The sequence below is a fragment of the Ascaphus truei genome, chromosome 3 (assembly GCF_040206685.1).
Source record: "Ascaphus truei isolate aAscTru1 chromosome 3, aAscTru1.hap1, whole genome shotgun sequence".
NCBI lineage: Eukaryota > Metazoa > Chordata > Amphibia > Anura > Ascaphidae > Ascaphus > Ascaphus truei.
This window is the reverse complement of record NC_134485.1, coordinates 438245438-438266203: the sequence shown is the minus strand read 5'-3', so window position 1 is coordinate 438266203 and position 20766 is coordinate 438245438. Positions and strand designations below refer to the sequence as shown.

The following is a 20766-nucleotide window of genomic DNA, read 5'->3' as shown; positions in this document are numbered from 1 at the left end:
CGAGTGCCGCGTACAGATCCGTGTACAGAGCCACCGAGAACCGCGTACAGAGCCACCGAGAGCCGCGTACAGAGTCGCGTACAGAGCCACCGAGAGCCGGGTACAGAGCCACCGAGAACCGGGTACAGTGCCGGCTCGGGGATAAAAGGAGGAGTATTTGGTTGTCACGATGAAGGGGTTAAACGGAGAATTATATCTCCACCTCTGCCAGGTTTATCTCACACTGCGGGAGGAGCGCGCAGCCAGCGCATTACGGGAAAAAGAGAATCACCGGTAATTTAGGACGCGCAGTGCGGAAACATTCAGCACTATCACAGCACTATAACCAGAGAGGGGGAGAAAATCCCTAAACAGAGAGGGGGAGAGGTTATCCCTAAACAGAGAGGGGGAGAGGAAATCCCTAAACAGAGAGGGGGAGAGAAAATCCCTAAACAGAGAGGGGGAGAGGAAATCCCTAAACAGAGAGGGGGAGAGGAAATCCCTAAACAGAGAGGGGGAGAGGAAATCCTTAAACAGAGAGGGGGAGAGGAAATCCCTAAACAGAGAGGGGGAGGAAATCCCTAAACAGAGAGAGGGAGAGGAAATCCCTAAACAGAGAGGGGGAGAGGAAATCCCTAAACAGAGAGGGGGAGAGGAAATCCCTAAACAGAGAGGGGGAGAGGAAATCCCTAAATAGAGAGGGTGGGAGAGGAAATCCCTAAACAGAGAGGGGGAGAGGAAATCCCTAAACAGAGAGGGGGAGAGGAAATCCCTAAACAGAGAGGGGGAGAGGAAATCCTTAAACAGAGAGGGGGAGAGGAAATCCCTAAACAGAGAGGGGGAGAGGAAATCCCTAAACAGAGAGGGGGAGAGGAAATCCCTAAACAGAGAGGGGGAGAGGAAATCCCTAAACAGAGAGGGGGAGAGGAAATCCCTAAACAGAGAGGGGGAGAGGAAATCCCTAAACAGAGAGGGGGAGAGGAAATCCCCAAACAGAGAGGGGGAGAGGAAATCCCTAAACAGAGAGGGGGAGAGGAAATCCCTAAACAGAGAGGGGGAGAGGAAATCCCTAAACAGAGGGGGGGAGAGGAAATCCCTAAACAGAGAGGGGGAGAGGAAATCCCTAAACAGAGAGGGGGAGAGGAAATCCCTAAACAGAGAGGGGGAGAGGAAATCCCTAAACAGAGAGGGGGAGAGGAAATCCCTAAACAGAGAGGGGGAGAGGAAATCCCTAAACAGAGAGGGGGAGAGGATAGCCTTAAACAGAGAGGGGGAGAGGAAATCCCTAAACAGAGGGGGGGAGAGGAAATCCCTAAACAGAGAGGGGGAGAGGAAATCCGTAAACAGAGAGGGGGAGAGGATAGCCTTAAACAGTGGTATTGGCAAATTAAAAAGTAGTGGTACTGTGCACCCCCTATTACCACCGCAATCCCCCCGCAGGGCAAACAAGGTATTGCTTTTTACCTCAAAGTGCAGCTGTGACAAATATAAGATGCTCCTTAGCTCGGACGTGGCAGGGGAAGGGTTAATAAATCGGGATAAGCAGCTGTAGGGGAGATAGACTGTGACCTTCTCTCCTCTTTGTAAAGAGAGACTGGGACCTTCTCCTTCTCTCCTCCTCTTTGTAAAGAGAAAGACAGGGACCTTCTCCTTCTCTCCTCCTCTTTGTAAAGAGAAAGACAGGGACCTTCTCCTTCTCTCCTCTTTGTAAAGAGAAAGACGGGGACATTCTCCTTCTCTCCTCCTCTTTGTAAAGAGAAAGACGGGGACCTTCTCCTTCTCTCCTCCACTTTGTAAAGAAAAGACGGGGACCTTCTCCTTCTCTCCTCCTCTTTGTAAAGAGAAAGACGGGGACCTTCTCCTTCTCTCCTCCTCTTTGTAAAGAGAAAGACGGGGACCTTCTCCTTCTCTCCTCCTCTTTGTAAAGAGAAAGACGGGGACCTTCTCCTTCTCTCCTCTTTGTAAAGAGAAAGACGGGGACATTCTCCTTCTCTCCTCTTTGTAAAGAGAAAGACGGGGACCTTCTCTTTCTCTCCACCTCTTTGTAAAGAGAAAGACGGGACATTCTCCTTCTCTCCTCCTCTTTGTAAAGAGAAAGACGGGACATTCTCCTTCTCTCCTCCTCTTTGTAAAGAGAAAGACGGGGACCTTCTCCTTCTCTCCTCCTCTTTGTAAAGAGAAAGACGGGACATTCTCTTTCTCTCCTCTTTGTAAAGAGAAAGAAGGGACATTCTCCTTCTCTCCTCTTTGTAAAGAGAAAGACGGGGACCTTCTCCTTCTCTCCTCTTTGTAAAGAGAAAGACGGGACCTTCTCCTTCTCTCATCTTTGTAAAGAGAAAGACGGGACATTCTCCTTCTCTCCTCTTTGTAAAGAGAAAGACGGGACATTCTCCTTCTCTCCTCTTTGTAAAGAGAAAGACGGGACATTCTCCTTCTCTCCTCCTCTTTGTAAAGAGAAAGACGGGGACATTCTCCTTCTCTCCTCCTCTTTGTAAAGAGAAAGACGGGGACCTTCTCCTTCTCTCCTCTTTGTAAAGAGAAAGACGGGACATTCTCCTTCTCTCCTCTTTGTAAAGAGAAAGACGGGACATTCTCCTTCTCTCCTCTTTGTAAAGAGAAAGACGGGACATTCTCCTTCTCTCCTCTTTGTAAAGAGAAAGACGGGACATTCTCCTTCTCTCCTCTTTGTAAAGAGAAAGACAGGACATTCTCCTTCTCTCCTCCTCTTTGTAAAGAGAAAGACAGGACATTCTCCTTCTCTCCTCCTCTTTGTAAAGAGAAAGACGAGACATTCTCCTTCTCTCCTCCTCTTTGTAAAGAGAAAGACGGGGACCTTCTCCTTCTCTCCTCTTTGTAAAGTGATACACGGTTCTTGTGCCGGGAGAGATTTCCCTGCCTCCCTGCCTCCCTGCCTCCCTGCCTCCCTCCCGGGGAAAGAACTTGAATACAACATTACACAATAAGAGAATATTCAGACATTCTAAGTGCTGCGTCAGAAGTGACCCAGAGGAGGAGGCGGGGAACATACTTTGAATCTATTCCCAGGGAGAGAGGAGAGCTGGGGACCTTCCCACCCCACGTACAATGAGGCGTCAGGCCCAGTCACAATGTGCTGCAGGCACCTCTGGCAGGGGAGAGAGGGGAAAGGAGGAAGGGTTCGGGGGTAACAGTAAGAATGTATCATTATACACCCCTCCCCATTATACCCCTCACACACACACACACACACACACACACACACACACACACACACACACACACACACACACACACACACACACACACACACACACACACACACACACACACACACACACACACACACACACAACGTCCCGGGACAAGGACATGGACATCTTGTAACACACTACAGCATAATTTATACAAACAAATAAACGCAGATGTTACCAGCTGGGGAGCCCAGTAAAACCCCGTACCGCAGACATGGCACCTGGAGATTTCATGTTTTGGTAAAATATGAATAGAAAACATTTTTTTGGAGGGGGATCTTATTCCCCATCTTATAACTCATCCCTAATCACTTCGCCATTGTAACCTTCGATGCAGGGTCAGGTACAAGACTGAAACTAGCCTTTCGTAGAAGGGTAGGGGCTAATATTTTGTGATGTTAGTTATTGTGCTTCTTGCTGTCAGTTTGAAAGGTTATTAAAAAGTACAGAGTCCTAGAGGTGGTGGGAAATGACTGACTGCAGGGAACATACTCATGTAATACATACAGCAGCCACTGTGTCACTGTTACTCTGCACCTACAATATACACAGATGCCACAAGGTGTCCCCATTGCTACATTAAGGAAATACACCTGCAATACACACAGCGACCACACGGTGTCACCTTTGGTCCAATAACCTAATAATTCACATAATTTAAATAATTTTCTATTTCTACTGATTGAACCAAACCGAGCGTCACCTGATCCGTGTCCCGGCGTTACCCAGGCAAGAATCGTATGCTCAAAGTCACTGACTTTGGCTGCCGCACACGTACAAATACACGTGACACCGACTACAGACTCTGTCACGGAGCGAGGAGTAAGGGGTCATACAAGAGAAAGTCACAGAGACACATATGCAGTCACAAAGGGCAACTATTACTGTGGCTACTGGCCATGGAGGTTAGAGGTCACCACTTCCTGCATGACCATCTCATGGTTCTCCCACCCTCTGTGGCCCCTGCACGACCATAACATGGTCCACGCAACCTCTGTGGCCCTTGCATGGCCATGATTTGGTCTTTTCTTCCCATGTCCTTGGTCTATCCATCACGCGGGTGCTTCCCCGCTGGCCGCTAGACGTCCAGCACGTGGTTGAGGTAGGAGATGTAGCAGATAGCCAGCCGCAGGATTTCAATCTTGGACAGCTTCTTGTCGGGGGGCAGCGTAGGCAGCAAGTGGCGGAGCTCAGCAAATGCCACGTTAAAGGCCTCCACGCGGACGCGCTCCCTCGTGGCATGTGCTGAGCGGTATTTGGCCGTGGCCCGCCTCCTGCGTCTCTTCTCCTCGCGGCTCAGCTGCATGGGGAGGCACGGTGTTCCCCGGCCCTCTCCCTCCGCCTCTGACACGCTGCCCCCCTTCACCTCGCTCCCCGTGGAGTCGGACTCGGACTGCGCAGATGGCTGGTCTGAATCATCCTGCTCTGGGCTCAGCATCGTCACCCCACGCAGAACCTGGGAGAGAGGGAACCGCAGAGTCACAAGCCGGAACCAGGAGAAAGAACGGAGCAGGTAGAAGGAGTGGAGTGTAAACGGATTACTCAGTCAGTTCTCTGGGACAGGAATCCTACCTCCCATCACTCTGGGACAGTGATTCCCAACCTTTTTTGTTTGGTGGAACCTTTGAAGTATTTCTAAAAATCTCGGGGAACCCCTATCTGGCTGACACACTTATTAGGTTTGACAGGGGTCAGTCACAACATTTCACACCTGACGAGCCACCTCTATTTCCCACCCTCTCCCCATGTATTCCTCTCCCCATGTATTCCTCTCCCCCCTCCCGCCTCGCATGTATTTATCCCTTGCGTCTCACTCTTACTCCCTCTTTTCCTCACTTGCTCCCTCCTGCCCCCCTCTCTAATCTCACTCGTCCTTACCTTCCGTCAATAACCCCACTCTCACTCAATCCACCCTACAAAACACATACCAAAAAAACCCACCCCCAGGGGGGGGAGGGTCTGTGGTCCGTAGGAGGAACCCCTGAGACTGCTTCAAGGAGCCCCAGGGTTCCCGGAACCCTGGTTGGGAATCACTGTTCTGGGATTATGTACAATGCTACAAACATGAGAAAAACAAATGGGGTGCTCCACCCAGTGACACTCCATTCAATAGGATAATGAGTAAATAAGAACTCCAATGTTGGATCTAAGGAGTTGGTATATGTATGAAATGACCTGTGAGTCACTATGGGAAATTATAACATCCAAGTACTCCACTATTGAAGTCAAAAATAATGTCTCTTACCCACTCCTGTGTACTCCAAAGCAGGTAGTTGTGGCGTGCCAGCCATGAAGATAAATCCGAGAACAGCAACAAACAACAGCAAATGGCGCACAGCCAGGGAGCCAGGTGGAATAAAAGTAAATGTCCTTTATTTCAGTGCATGACTGGTAACAAGAAAACCCCCCAAGGTGCGTTTTTGTCCCCATGGGGGGTTTTCTTGTTACCAGTCATGCACTGAAATAAAGAACATTTACTTTTATTCCACCTGGCTCCCTGGCTGTGCGCCATTTGCTGTTGTTTGTTACTGCTACAAACATAGTTGGTGCTCTACAAATAATAATATACAATGTGATAATGTGCAGGTCTGACCCCGTATTATAATGAGGCACAGACAGACATCGACCTTCTCTCCCAGCCAACCCCAAACATGACCAAATCTCGGGTTTTCTGCCTTCCCTATAATAAACGTTCCCTGTTTCTCACACACGTCCCTCTTGTCCGAACGCTGCATGTTTGCACATCTCCCTTCATGCCAACTATGAGCTAATGATCTTTCTCTATCATTAATGTCCCTATGCTATATCATCCTGGATGGCCCTCCGCCAACTCAAACGCCAAGCCCTCTGCTCCCATCCCTCTCTCCTCCCATCCCTCTCTCCTCCCAACCCTCGCCCCCTCCGCCAATTCAAACGCCAAGCCCTCTGCTCCCATCCCTCTCTCCTCCCAACCCTCGCCCCCTCCTCCAACTCAAACGCCAAGCCCTCTGCTCCCATCCCTCTCTCCACCCATCCCTCTCTCCTCCCAACCCTCGCCCCCTCCGCCAACTCAAACGCCAAGCCCTCTGCTCCCATCCCTCTCTCCTCCCATCCCTCTCTCCTCCCAACCCTCGCCCCCTCCGCCAACTCAAACGCCAAGCCCTCTGCTCCCATCCCTCTCTCCTCCCAACCGTCGCCCCCTCCTGGCCCTCGTCTCCCTTCTCATAGGCTAAAGCGAGGGCAGCGTTCGCCGGTGTGTATACATTTACCGCCATCGCCGTTTCCTCCGCGTAGATCGTTACCCGCGGTCCTATGAGGTAATTACATACTCTGAAATATATTACTGGGAGGACACGGCTGAAGGACACATAACATACATGTCCTATTATTCAGCTGACGTGTGGCTTAGCTCCGACAGTCAGAACCGCTGATCAGACTGAGCTGGGCCAGTGGGAGATACCGGACACGGCAGTTCATTTCACTCCGCCAGTCCATTGCCGTTTATATATTAGGGACTATACCTCACATATAGGAGCATTACAAATACATTTAGCTAATACTGGATATGTCGGGACCATACATGGCCATACATATTTAGGCTATGCACGCACTTGTTACGATTTCTATGCAGTGCTTATATTGATTGCACCCTTCTTGTAGCCTCTGTTGCTTTTATCTGAGAGGTCCAGTGCTCCGAGTTTGATCTTAGATCACCTTGGAGTTTAATTTGATAATATCTATAACTGCAAGATGTAGACTATTACAGGACTGTCCTGGAACAGCATTGTTTATTTCTGTGTATTTTCGCTGCTCTCACACTGCCAGCCGTCCCCAGGTAAAGTTACATGTTTTTTCCCTGCTATGAAGCAGCCAGAGCTGTGTATATTGCAACATAGTTGTTACAAGTAATCCCCTTTTACACAGCCTCTAGTCTGTTGCCCTGGCAACCTCCCATACTCACAGTTTGAGATTGGTTTAGTCCTCTCCCCCCTGCCGTATCTGCATATTGTTATGCCCCTTAGTGTGTTCCTGTCTGACAGGAAAGTGTGTTCCCTCTTTCCAACAAGCAGCCAATGTGAGTAGACACTTCTTCTACTGCTCCCTCAGAAGGGAAATCCTTTTACCTTCCCCTCAGAGAAGCACTTCCCCATAGCAGGGCACCTTACTCTCATAGGTTATTCTCTTGACACGAGACATCTGCTAGCACAATCCTCATATAGAACTTTTATATTTCTGTTAACTCCCTCAATAAAGTTAAAGAAAAGAGAAGGACTTTGTGTGCTTTAAAAAGGGGACGAGTTAGGCTGCGCGTATAGTGCCTGGCGACACGACGTCGCTCCAAAACAAATCCATTGACTCCGTCGCAAGCGCTTATAGTAAGCGTGACGGAGCGACGTCGTGACCAAAATTTACCAGAGAGCGCTGCCCTCCCCCTCAGTGACATCACTGGCCTTGTCACCAGCGATGTAGCTTAAAACTAAAATATAACTTTCACTAGTGGCGACGGGTGATGTCATCAGTCGCGTCGCCGTCACTATAAGCGCGGCCTTAAGCAACATGGACTTACTCACATGCTACATATGAGCCTGGGTCCAGAATAGTAAAAAGGAAACCTTGTGCTTTGGGATCAGCACAGAAAGCTCCCGTTTCTACAGCCATACTTCTGGGAGGCAAGCTGCAGTAATACAGCCATGCTGCTGGGAGGCAAGCTGCAGTAATACAGCCATACTGCTGGGAGGAAACCTGCAGTAATACAGCCATGCTGCTGGGAGACAAGCTGCAGTAATACAGCCATACTGCTGGGAGACAAGCTGCAGTAATACCGCCATACTGCTGGGAGACAAGCTGCAGTAATACAGCAATACTGCTGGGAGGCAAGCTGCAGTAATGCAGCCGTACTGCTGGGAGGCAAGCTGCAGTAATGCAGCCGTACTGCTGGGAGGCAAGCTGCAGTAATACGGCCATGCTGCTGGGAGACAAGCTGCAGTAATACAGCCCTGCTGCTGGGAGACAAGCTGCAGTAATACAGCCATACTGCTGGGAGACAAGCTGCAGTAATACAGCCATACTGCTGGGAGGCAAGCTGCAGTAATACAGCCATACTGCTGGGAGGCAAGCTGCAGTAATACAGCCATGGTGCTGGGAGACAAGCTGCAGTAATACAGCCATACTGCTGGGAGACAAGCTGCAGTAATACAGCCATACTGCTGGGAGGCAAGCTGCAGTAATACAGCCATGCTGCTGGGAGACAAGCTGCAGTAATACAGCCATATGGCTGGGAGACAAGCTGCAGTAATACAGCCATACTGCTGGGAGACAAGCTGCAGTAATACAGCCATACTGCTGGAAGACAAGCTGCAGTAATACAGCCATACTGCTGGGAGACAAGCTGCAGTAATACAGCCATGCTGCTAGGAGACAAGCTGCAGTAATACAGCCATACTGCTGGGAGGCAAGCTACAGTAATACAGCCATACTGCTGGGAGGCAAGCTGCAGTAATACAGCCATACTGCTGGGAGACAAGCTGCAGTAATACAGCCATACTGCTGGGAGACAAGCTGCAGTAATACAGCCATACTGCTGGGAGACAAGCTGCAGTAATACAGCCATACTGCTGGGAGATAAGCTGCAGTAATGCAGCCATACTGCTGTGAGGCAAGCTGCAGAAATACAGCCATACTGCTGGGAGACAAGCTGCAGTAATACAGCCATGCTGCTGGGAAGCAAGCTGCAGTAATACAGCCATACTGCTGGGAGGCAAGCTGCATACTACAGCCATACTGCTGGGAGACAAGCTGCAGTAATACAGCCATACTGCTGGGAGGCAAGCTGCAGTAATACAGCCATACTGCTGGGAGGCAAGCTGCAGTAATACAGCCATGGTGCTGGGAGACAAGCTGCAGTAATACAGCCATACTGCTGGGAGACAAGCTGCAGTAATACAGCCATACTGCTGGGAGGCAAGCTGCAGTAATACAGCCATGCTGCTGGGAGACAAGCTGCAGTAATACAGCCATATGGCTGGGAGACAAGCTGCAGTAATACAGCCATACTGCTGGGAGACAAGCTGCAGTAATACAGCCATACTGCTGGGAGGCAAGCTGCAGTAATACAGCCATGCTGCTGGGAGGCAAGCTGCAGTAATACAGCCATACTGCTGGGAGGAAACCTGCAGTAATACAGCCATGCTGCTGGGAGACAAGCTGCAGTAATACAGCCATACTGCTGGGAGACAAGCTGCAGTAATACAGCCATACTGCTGGGAGGCAAGCTGCAGTAATACCGCCATACTGCTGGGAGACAAGCTGCAGTAATACAGCAATACTGCTGGGAGGCAAGCTGCAGTAATGCAGCCGTACTGCTGGGAGGCAAGCTGCAGTAATGCAGCCGTACTGCTGGGAGGCAAGCTGCAGTAATACGGCCATGCTGCTGGGAGACAAGCTGCAGTAATACAGCCCTGCTGCTGGGAGACAAGCTGCAGTAATACAGCCATACTGCTGGGAGACAAGCTGCAGTAATACAGCCATACTGCTGGGAGGCAAGCTGCAGTAATACAGCCATACTGCTGGGAGGCAAGCTGCAGTAATACAGCCATGGTGCTGGGAGACAAGCTGCAGTAATACAGCCATACTGCTGGGAGACAAGCTGCAGTAATACAGCCATACTGCTGGGAGGCAAGCTGCAGTAATACAGCCATGCTGCTGGGAGACAAGCTGCAGTAATACAGCCATATGGCTGGGAGACAAGCTGCAGTAATACAGCCATACTGCTGGGAGACAAGCTGCAGTAATACAGCCATACTGCTGGAAGACAAGCTGCAGTAATACAGCCATACTGCTGGGAGACAAGCTGCAGTAATACAGCCATGCTGCTAGGAGACAAGCTGCAGTAATACAGCCATACTGCTGGGAGGCAAGCTACAGTAATACAGCCATACTGCTGGGAGGCAAGCTGCAGTAATACAGCCATACTGCTGGGAGACAAGCTGCAGTAATACAGCCATACTGCTGGGAGACAAGCTGCAGTAATACAGCCATACTGCTGGGAGACAAGCTGCAGTAATACAGCCATACTGCTGGGAGATAAGCTGCAGTAATGCAGCCATACTGCTGTGAGGCAAGCTGCAGAAATACAGCCATACTGCTGGGAGACAAGCTGCAGTAATACAGCCATGCTGCTGGGAAGCAAGCTGCAGTAATACAGCCATACTGCTGGGAGGCAAGCTGCATACTACAGCCATACTGCTGGGAGACAAGCTGCAGTAATACAGCCATACTGCTGGGAGGCAAGCTGCAGTAATACAGCCATACTGCTGGGAGGCAAGCTGCAGTAATACAGCCATGGTGCTGGGAGACAAGCTGCAGTAATACAGCCATACTGCTGGGAGACAAGCTGCAGTAATACAGCCATACTGCTGGGAGGCAAGCTGCAGTAATACAGCCATGCTGCTGGGAGACAAGCTGCAGTAATACAGCCATATGGCTGGGAGACAAGCTGCAGTAATACAGCCATACTGCTGGGAGACAAGCTGCAGTAATACAGCCATACTGCTGGAAGACAAGCTGCAGTAATACAGCCATACTGCTGGGAGACAAGCTGCAGTAATACAGCCATGCTGCTAGGAGACAAGCTGCAGTAATACAGCCATACTGCTGGGAGGCAAGCTACAGTAATACAGCCATACTGCTGGGAGGCAAGCTGCAGTAATACAGCCATACTGCTGGGAGACAAGCTGCAGTAATACAGCCATACTGCTGGGAGACAAGCTGCAGTAATACAGCCATACTGCTGGGAGACAAGCTGCAGTAATACAGCCATACTGCTGGGAGATAAGCTGCAGTAATGCAGCCATACTGCTGTGAGGCAAGCTGCAGAAATACAGCCATACTGCTGGGAGACAAGCTGCAGTAATACAGCCATGCTGCTGGGAAGCAAGCTGCAGTAATACAGCCATACTGCTGGGAGGCAAGCTGCATACTACAGCCATACTGCTGGGAGACAAACTGCAGTAATACAGCTTTCTGGAGGATCAGATACTGCACTACAGCTCCAAACAGTTACACAGAGCAAACAGCTTTATACCGCTACACAGAGCAAACAGCTTTATACAGCCACACAGAGCAAACAGCTTTATACAGCTATACAGAGCAAACAGCTTTATACTGCTACACAGAGCAAACAGCTTTATACAGCTACACAGAGCAAACAGCTTTATACAGCTGCACAGAGCAAACAGCTTTATACAGCTACACAGAGCAAACAGCTTTATACCGCTACACAGAGCAAACAGTTTTATACAGCCACACAGAGCAAACAGCTTTATACAGCCACACAGAGCAAACAGCTTTATACAGCTACACAGAGCAAACAGCTTTATACAGCTACACAGAGCAAACAGCTTTATACAGCTACACAGAGCAAACAGCTTTATACAGCTACACAGAGCAAACAGCTTTATACAGCTACACAGAGCAAACAGCTTTATACAGCCGCACAGAGCAAACAGCTTTATACAGCCACACAGAGCAAACAGCTTTATACAGCTACACAGAGCAAACAGCTTTATACAGCCGCACAGAGCAAACAGCTTTATACAGCCACACAGAGCAAACAGCTTTATACAGCTACACAGAGCAAACAGCTTTATACAGCTACACAGAGCAAACAGCTTTATACAGCCACACAGAGCAAACAGCTTTATACCGCTACACAGAGTAAACAGCTTTATACAGCTACACAAAGCAAACAGCTTTATACAGCCACACAGAGCAAACCGCTTTATACAGCTACACAGAGCAAACAGCTTTATACAGCTACACAGAGCAAACCGCTTTATACAGCTGCACAGAGCAAACAGCTTTATACAGCTGCACAGAGCAAACAGCTTTATACAGCTACACAAAGCAAACAGCTTTATACAGCCACACAGAGCAAACCGCTTTATACAGCTACACAGAGCAAACAGCTTTATACAGCTGCACAGAGCAAACAGCTTTATACAGCTGCACAGAGCAAACAGCTTGATACAGCTACACAGAGCAAACAGCTTTATACCGCTACACAGAGCAAACGGCTTTATACCGCTACACAGAGCAAACAGCTTTATACAGCTACACAAAGCAAACAGCTTTATACAGCCACACAGAGCAAACAGCTTTATACAGCTACACAGAGTAAACAGCTTTATACAGCTACACAAAGCAAACAGCTTTATACAGCCACACAGAGCAAACCGCTTTATACAGCTACACAGAGCAAACAGCTTTATACAGCTACACAGAGCAAACCGCTTTATACAGCTGCACAGAGCAAACAGCTTTATACAGCTGCACAGAGCAAACAGCTTTATACAGCCACACAGAGCAAACCGCTTTATACAGCTACACAGAGCAAACAGCTTTATACAGCTGCACAGAGCAAACAGCTTTATACAGCTGCACAGAGCAAACAGCTTGATACAGCTACACAGAGCAAACAGCTTTATACCGCTACACAGAGCAAACGGCTTTATACCGCTACACAGAGCAAACGGCTTTATACAGCCACACAGAGCAAACAGCTTTATACAGCCACACAGAGCAAACAGCTTTATACAGCTACACAGAGCAAACAGCTTTATACAGCTGCACAGAGCAAACAGCTTTATACAGCTGCAGCACTGCCACACAGATCAGTGCATTGTACACAGCGCTACCACTCTCCTATGCTGCCTGAGTCAACCCTCTGCATAGCTACAAAGTGAAGGAGCAGCCATCACAACTACCGCAGTGCTGCGTCCCCACAGCTAAGGCTACGAAGGGCCATGCCACCGGACATCTGCCAGGACACGGGTCAGAGCCACGGACACCTGTAAGTACAGCTACCTCTACGCTGACTGCTGCAGGACACCGACCAGCAAAAGGCCTGGCAAAATACCAAACTTGTAATGTGTAACGCCACAAATATTAGTGATCAAAAAAGCAGATTAAGCAAGCTATAGCGCAACTGAGAACATGACATGCAAAGGGCGGCAGACCTGGAACGTGACGGCGTAGTGCAGACCGCTACCGCGGAAGCAGAAGGTGAGAGGAAGGAGTTCTTGCTGGAAACTGGATCACAGTGTTCCAGCGCATCCAAGGTCAGCTAAATCAGCACAATCTAATGGGTCTGGCGCAAAAACAACACAGAGGCTGCTCGCGCAAGGGCCACATATGCTCAGAAAGAGGCAGCCATGAGACTAGAAAGGACCCGCATAGAAGAGGAGGAGCAGACAGCCGCCGCCACAGCCACCGTGCGTCGGAAGGATGAGTAGAATGCAGGCTTAGAAGCCTTAAGGAAGGAAAAAGACACCGCTGCCGCTGTAGCCCAAGCCGAAGTCTTAGAAGCAGCCGCACGACTGGATGGCGGGGAGAGATCGTACAGCCGGACAGCCTCGGGATCCAGTCCAACGCACCAAAGACTATGTGAGGAGCCTCCTCGGTGTAAACACCAGCACACCATCTCTGCACGACGAGACGGACATCACAGATGCTTAAGACTTCCAAAATCCACGTGGAGATGAGGCTGTTTCTTCAAGGGCACACGCTACCTGGGACTGCCACATCGCAACAGTGATCCACACGCCAGCAGGCATACAGATGCACTACCACAGGCTCGCAATACAGGTACTCCCACACGGAGAAACACTGCTCCTCACACTAACCTGCAGTCATCGCACATCCACATCAGGAAAGAGGTGACCGCAAGATCCTTCCCGGCAACCACCATACCAGGATGTGACCGACCATCTCCTCCGCTAGATCAACACACCGATGTTTCAGGCCTAACAGACATGGGCAAGTACATGATCTGACGTGACATGGTGCAAATAGAACTCACCAACTTCGACGACCATCCTGAGAATTACAGAATGTAGAAGTCCACATTCAAGCGTCTGGGCTTCTCTGTGAGGGAAGAACTCAGCCAGCTAACCAAATGGTTGGGAAAAGAATCCGTAGAGCATGCGAAGAGGCTCAGGGCAGCAAACGTAAACCGCCCCAATAAGGTCTGGACTTAGTATGGGAAAGGCTAGAGGAGTGCTATGGTAGCCCCAAAGCAGTCGAAGACGCACTTCACGAGAGTCGACAACTTCCCCAGAATTACGTTCAAAGACTATTCAAAGTTATGAGAGCTCAGATCTGCTGCAGAAATTGGAGTCTTCAAGAGCAGACCAATCTCTATTAGGTCTCAACGTCTTCGACTCTGCTCGCGGAGTGAAACCCATCATGGAGAAGCTACCTTGCAACCTCCAAGAAAGATGGACTTCGCAAGGTTCAAAATACAGAAGGGAGAAGCAAGTCGCCTTCCCCCCCCCCCCCCTTCTCATTCTTCTTGAGCTTTATTCACGAAGCAGGAAGAACAAAAAATGATCCCAGCTACATCCTCGGTACACCAACTGTACCCAGTGCAAGCAACCTAAAGAATGAAGGACCAGTGACAAGATACGGCAGCACCAGAACGCCTATATCGGTCCACAGGTCAGACGTGTCCCCTGAAATATCTACACGTCCCAATCATTCTACTGCTCCAAGCAGGGAGACAGGGGAGCCAAATAGGGAATGCCCCATACACAAGAAGCCACACCCACTTAACAGGTGCTTTGGATTTAGAATGAAGTTCATAGAGGAACACAAGAACTTACTCAGAGGTTGGAGTTTGCTTCAGGTGCTGCACTTCCATAACTCATCTATCCAAAGACTGTACAGAAGCCTTCAAATGTGTAGTGTGCAACAGTGACAAGCATGTAACATCTCTACATCCAGAGGCACTGACTCTTCAACAACCCTTCCTCCATGGCAAAGCATGGCGGGGGGGGGAAGGAGAAGAGAAGTCAATATCCGTCACGTCTCAGTGCACCAAGGTTTGCAGAGAAGGATGTGACCAAAGGTCCTGCACCAAAATATGCCTTGTCGCAGTACACCCCCATGGACAACCTGAGAGGGCTATCAGGATGTACGCAATCATCGATGATCAAAGCAACAGATCATTGGCGAAGTCAGAGTTTTTTAGTTTTTTCAACACTGGCAGGGTGAATGAACGTCACCAGCCATATACCTGGCAAACCTATGTTTAGGCTTGCAGTGCAGCAGTGACGAGGTTAAGTTGGGAAGGACTGCTTAATTAGTCTGACACCAGCTGCCTGATGAAGGTGTTTTAAAACCCCCAGGCTGTGCACACATGCAGGCTAGCTGGTCAGGAGAGAGGACTGAAATACTGAGGAGATAACTGCTAGAAGGTCTGTTTGCAAAGTACATGTTTTATGAACTGTCTGTGTCTTGCATGCTGAAGAGAAGCTGTTTTGTTTGCCATGCTGAAGAGAAGCTATTTTGTTTTGTGTGCTGTATGGTTTTTTAAGGCTCAATAAATAAGCCTTGTCAAGAGACCCCGCGTGTATAGTTGCATGTACCCTGCAACAAACACAAAAGACAATGTCTCACCCTACACACTCAGAACCTGAGCAGGACTGACTGAGACGAGGGAGGAGAGCAGATGGCTATACATTCAGTGGATGACAAAGATACCTCTCCCTACACTCAGAGTGTAATCACAAGGCAGCAAACAGGAAGGAGATTCTCACACCAGACGTGGCACGCCATCACCCACACCTCAGGGGAATAGCTGAACGCATCCCGCCAATAGAGCAAAATGCCAAGATTTTGCTACTGCTCGGCAGCGACACCCTGACGGTGCACAAAATCCGTGAACAGCGCAATGGACCCCGCAACGCCCCATTCGCGCAATGACTCGACCTAGGATGGGTGATAGTGGGCAACGTGTGCATTGGCAAAGGGCACAAACCAGACTACGTTGATACCTACAGAAAAAATATAACGGAACGTGGACACACATCCCTCTCCAAACCATGTTTTTGCCACATCAAAGTGACAGGAAAGTCTAGCAAGGAAGAGAGACAAGGTCATACCCCTGAGAACCACAAAATCATCGTCCTATCATGCGAGTGTGACAATGGCCTAGGATGTTCAGTAGTCCAGACGAGAAAAGATGATGAGTCAACTTCACTAAGGGAAGAAAACAACATCCTGAAGGTGATCGACAAAGATATTGCCCAAAATAAGAAAAACAATCGGACAATCTTCCTGCAAGCAATGGCGCATGTCAGACGCACTGCCATTTCTCTCCGCCAAATGCTTGGTGGCAAAGCAGCCAGCTATCACGGCTGGCACCTACGCAAAGGTTGCACACTGTCAACAAAGTCACAGAGGCAAAAAAGACTGTTCTCGGACACGTTAAAAAAGAAACAGTTGCAGAGACTTTGACAAAGAGACATTGTGGAGCACCCAGCCATCCTGGACTGGTGCGCCTACTTGGCCTCCCTTGCCAAAGGGATTTCGGTGCCAGGGGTACCGGTCGGTACCCCATTGTTATGTGAACATGGACAGGATACACTGTTATTGTATTTAAATGTTACACATATATGCCAGATATAGTGGTATTTACTGATACCAGACGGGGGCTGTCCTGGAACAGGAGTGTTTATTTCTGTGTATTTTCCTGCTCTCACACTGCCAGCCCTCCCCAGCTAACGTTACATGTTTTTTCCCTGCTCTGAAGCAGCCAGAGCTGTGTATATTGCAACATAGTTATCACAAGTAATCCCCTTTACACAGCCTCTAGCCTGTTGCCCTGGCAACCTCCCATACTCACCGTGTGAGATTGGTTTAGTCCTCTCCCCCCTGCCGTATCTGCATATTGTTATGCCCCTTAGTGTGTTCCTGTCTGACAGGAAAGTGTGCTCTCTCCTTTCCAACAAGCTGAGTCAGGTTATACCCCAGAAGCCTGTTTTGTTGTCATCCCCTAACATCATGCGGGAGACTCAGGGCTATTGTTTATCAGCAGGTATGCACCACACATCTTCCAGTAACCAGCATTGCTTTCCCCATAATAGATCCTATCTGCGATGGGGGGGGCGAGGGGGGAGGGGGAAACGGGGTTACATATTACATATGTATGTACGCCATGCCTGCGGTTATATGTATGTATGCCATGCCTGCGGTTATATGTATGTATGCCATGCCTGCGGTTATATGTATGTACGCCATGCCTGCGGTTATATGTATGTACGCCATGCCTGCGGTAATATGTATGTACGCCATGCCTGCGGTTATATGTATGTATGCCATGCCTGCGGTAATATGTATGTATGCCATGCCTGCGGTTATATGTATGTACGCCATGCCTGCGGTTATATGTATGTACGCCATGCCTGCGGTAATATGTATGTACGCCATGCCTGCGGTTATATGTATGTACGCCATGCCTGCGGTAATATGTATGTACGCCATGCCTGCGGTTATATGTATGTACGCCATGCCTGCGGTAATATGTATGTACGCCATGCCTGCGGTTATATGTATGTACGCCATGCCTGCGGTAATATGTATGTACGCCATGCCTGCGGTTATATGTATGTACGCCATGTCTGCGGTTATATGTATGTGCGCCATGCCTGCGGTTATATGTATGTACGCCATGCCTGCGGTTATATGTATGTACGCCATGCCTGCGGTTATATGTATGTACGCCATGCCTGCGGTTATATGTATGTACGCCATGCCTGCGGTTATATGTATGTACGCCATGCCTGCGGTTATATGTATGTACGCCATGCCTGCGGTTATATGTATGTACGCCGTGCCTGCGGTTATATGTATGTACGCCGTGCCTGCGGTTATATGTATGTACGCCGTGCCTGCGGTTATATGTATGTACGCCGTGCCTGCGGTTATATGTATGTACGCCGTGCCTGCGGTTATATGTATGTACGCCATGTCTGTGGATTGGCCATAGTTAAATACCAATCCTATATTATTTTTATCATTATTTATTAAAAGGTTCTTAAATATGTACTGTACATTAACATGACTACATTCCTATGAGTGCGTTCAGAAGGGACTCTTTCCTTTTTCGTTTATAATTCTAATGTTGTCTCTATTGCACCTTAGTGTTCAGTTAATGGGCTGATGCCAGGGTAACTATTCCCTTCCCCATATTTTGAGATTGATGGAGAAATAGATAAGGTTAAGGAGATACGGGAGAGAAGATTGGTTCTCTTGGATAGGAGGAGTAGGCCCAATAATAGTGCAGGGTTTGCTGATGATGATGATTGTGTGTAATATTGGTGGTTGTCCTAATCGTCACTCTGGGAAATAAACTGGTATCTAGGAGTGTGGCTGTGACCGCACCGATCCATGCACTCAGGGAAGGCCCATCTGTATCCGCTTCACGCCATGGTTCTGACCCATTGAACCCACAGCTGGAGGATGCGACCGCACCGATCCATGCACTCAGCGAAGGCCCATCTGTATCCGCTTCACTCCATGGTTCTGACTCATTGAACCCACAGCTGGAGGATGCGACCGTACCGATCCATGCACTCGGGGAAGGCCCATCTGTATCCGCTTCACTCCATGGTTCTGACCCATTGAACCCACAGCTGGAGGATGCGACCGTACCGATCCATGCACTCAGGGAAGGCCCATCTGTATCCGCTTCACTCCATGGTCCTTACCCATTGAACCCACAGCTGGAGGATGTGACCGTACCGATCCATGCACTCAGGGAAGGCCCATCTGTATCCGCTTCACTCCATGGTTCTGACTCATTGAACCCACAGCTGGAAGATGCGACCGTACCGATCCATGCACTCAGGGAAGGCCCATCTGTATCCGCTTCACTCCATGGTCCTGACCCATTGAACCCACAGCTGGAGGATGTGACCGTACCGATCCATGCACTCAGATAAGGCCCATCTGTATCCGCTTCACTCCATGGTTCTGACCCATTGAACCCACAGCTGGAAGATGCGACCGTACCGATCCATGCACTCGGGGAAGGCCCATCTGTATCCGCTTCACTCCATGGTTCTGACCCATTGAACCCACAGCTGGAAGATGCGACCGTACCGATCCATGCACTCAGGGAAGGCCCATCTGTATCTGCTTCACTCCATGGTTCTGTCCCATTGAACCCACAGCTGGAGGATGCGACCGTACCGATCCATGCACTCAGGGAAGGCCCATCTGTATCCGCTTCACTCCATGGTTCTGACCCATTGAACCCACAGCTGGAGGATGAGACCGTACCGATCCATGCACTCAGGGAAGGCCCATCTGTATCCGCTTCACTCCATGGTCCTGACCCATTGAACCCACAGCTGGAGGATGAGACCGTACCGATCCATGCACTCAGGGAAGGCCCATCTGTATCCGCTTCACTCCATGGTCCTTACCCATTGAACCCACAGCTGGAGGATGTGACCGTACCGATCCATGCACTCAGGGAAGGCCCATCTGTATCCGCTTCACTCCATGGTCCTGACCCATTGAACCCACAGCTGGAGGATGCGACCGTACTGATCCATGCACTCAGGGAAGGCCCATCTGTATCCGCTTCACTCCATGGTCCTGACCCATTGAACCCACAGCTGGAGGATGCGACCGCACCGATCCATGCACTCAGGGAAGGCCCATCTGTATCCGCTTCACTCCATGGTTCTGACCCATTGAACCCACAGCTGGAGGATGCGACCGTACCGATCTATGCACTCAGGGAAGGCCCATCTGTATCCGCTTCACTCCATGGTCCTTACCCATTGAACCCACAGCTGGAGGATGCGACCGTACCGATCCATGCACTCAGGGAAGGCCCATCTGTATCCGCTTCACTCCATGGTCCTTACCCATTGAACCCACAGCTGGAGGATGCGACCGTACCGATCCATGCACTCAGGGAAGGCCCATCTGTATCCGCTTCACTCCATGGTCCTTACCCATTGAAACCACAGCTGGAGGATGCGACCGTACCGATCCATGCACTCGGGGAAGGCCCATCTGTATCCGCTTCACTCCATGGTTCTGACCCATTGAAACCACAGCTGGAGGATGCGACCGTACCGATCCATGCACTCGGGGAAGGCCCATCTGTATCCGCTTCACTCCATGGTCCTTACCCATTGAACCCACAGCTGGAGGATGTGACCGTACCGATCCATGCACTCAGGGAAGGCCCATCTGTATCCGCTTCACTCCATGGTCCTTACCCATTGAACCCACAGCTGGAGGATGCGACCGCACCGATCCATGCACTCAGGGAAGGCCCATCTGTATCCGCTTCACTCCATGGTTCTGACTCCTTGAACCCACAGCTGGAGGATGCGACCGCACCGATCCATGCACTCGGGGAAGGCCCATCTGTTTCAGCTTCACTCCATGGTCCTTACCCATTGAACCCACAGCTGGAGGATGCGACCGTACCGATCCATGCACTCAGGGAAGGCCCATCTGTATCCGCTTCACTCCATGGTTCTGACCCATTGAACCCACAGCTGGAGGATGCGACCGTACCGATCCATGCACTCGGGGAAGGCCCATCTGTATCCGCTTCACTCCATGGTTCTGACCCATTGAACCCACAGCTGGAGGATGAGACCGTACCGATCCATGCACTGAGGGAAGGCCCATCTGTATCCGCTTCACTCCATGGTCCTGACCCATTTAACCCACAGCTGGAGGATGTGACCGTACCGATCCATGCACTCAG

General features: G+C 49.9%; 2 protein-coding genes across 8 annotated transcripts in view; both read right to left on the bottom strand.

The window, feature by feature from the left end:
* Window positions 1-98: 98 nt before the first annotated feature.
* Window positions 99-3005, bottom strand: LOC142490553 (uncharacterized). Of its 5 annotated transcripts, none has more exons than XM_075592970.1 (3): window positions 2085-2406; window positions 1707-1920; window positions 99-1666 (listed from the first exon to the last, which is right to left on the bottom strand). In XM_075592970.1, exons 1-3 carry the CDS (start codon window positions 2404-2406, stop codon window positions 268-270), a joined length of 1935 nt encoding a protein of 644 aa, XP_075449085.1. In that variant the 3' UTR covers window positions 99-267. The 5 variants fall into 5 exon arrangements, with proteins under 5 accessions (XP_075449085.1, XP_075449087.1, XP_075449082.1 ...); XM_075592972.1 differs by having other exon boundaries at window positions 1707-2000; window positions 2043-2181; XM_075592967.1 differs by having other exon boundaries at window positions 99-1920; window positions 2085-3005.
* NHLH2 (nescient helix-loop-helix 2) overlaps window positions 2321-20766 on the bottom strand; it is a 51022-nt gene continuing 32576 nt past the window's right edge. Inside the window, exon 2 of one of the 3 annotated variants that reach the window (XM_075592974.1) lies at window positions 2321-4665. In XM_075592974.1, coding sequence (XP_075449089.1) covers window positions 4288-4647 — 360 coding nt within the window. In that variant the 5' untranslated portion in view covers window positions 4648-4665 and the 3' untranslated portion in view covers window positions 2321-4287. The remainder of the gene's footprint in view (window positions 4666-20766) is intronic. The other 2 variants (XM_075592975.1, XM_075592973.1) reach the window with 2 other exon arrangements.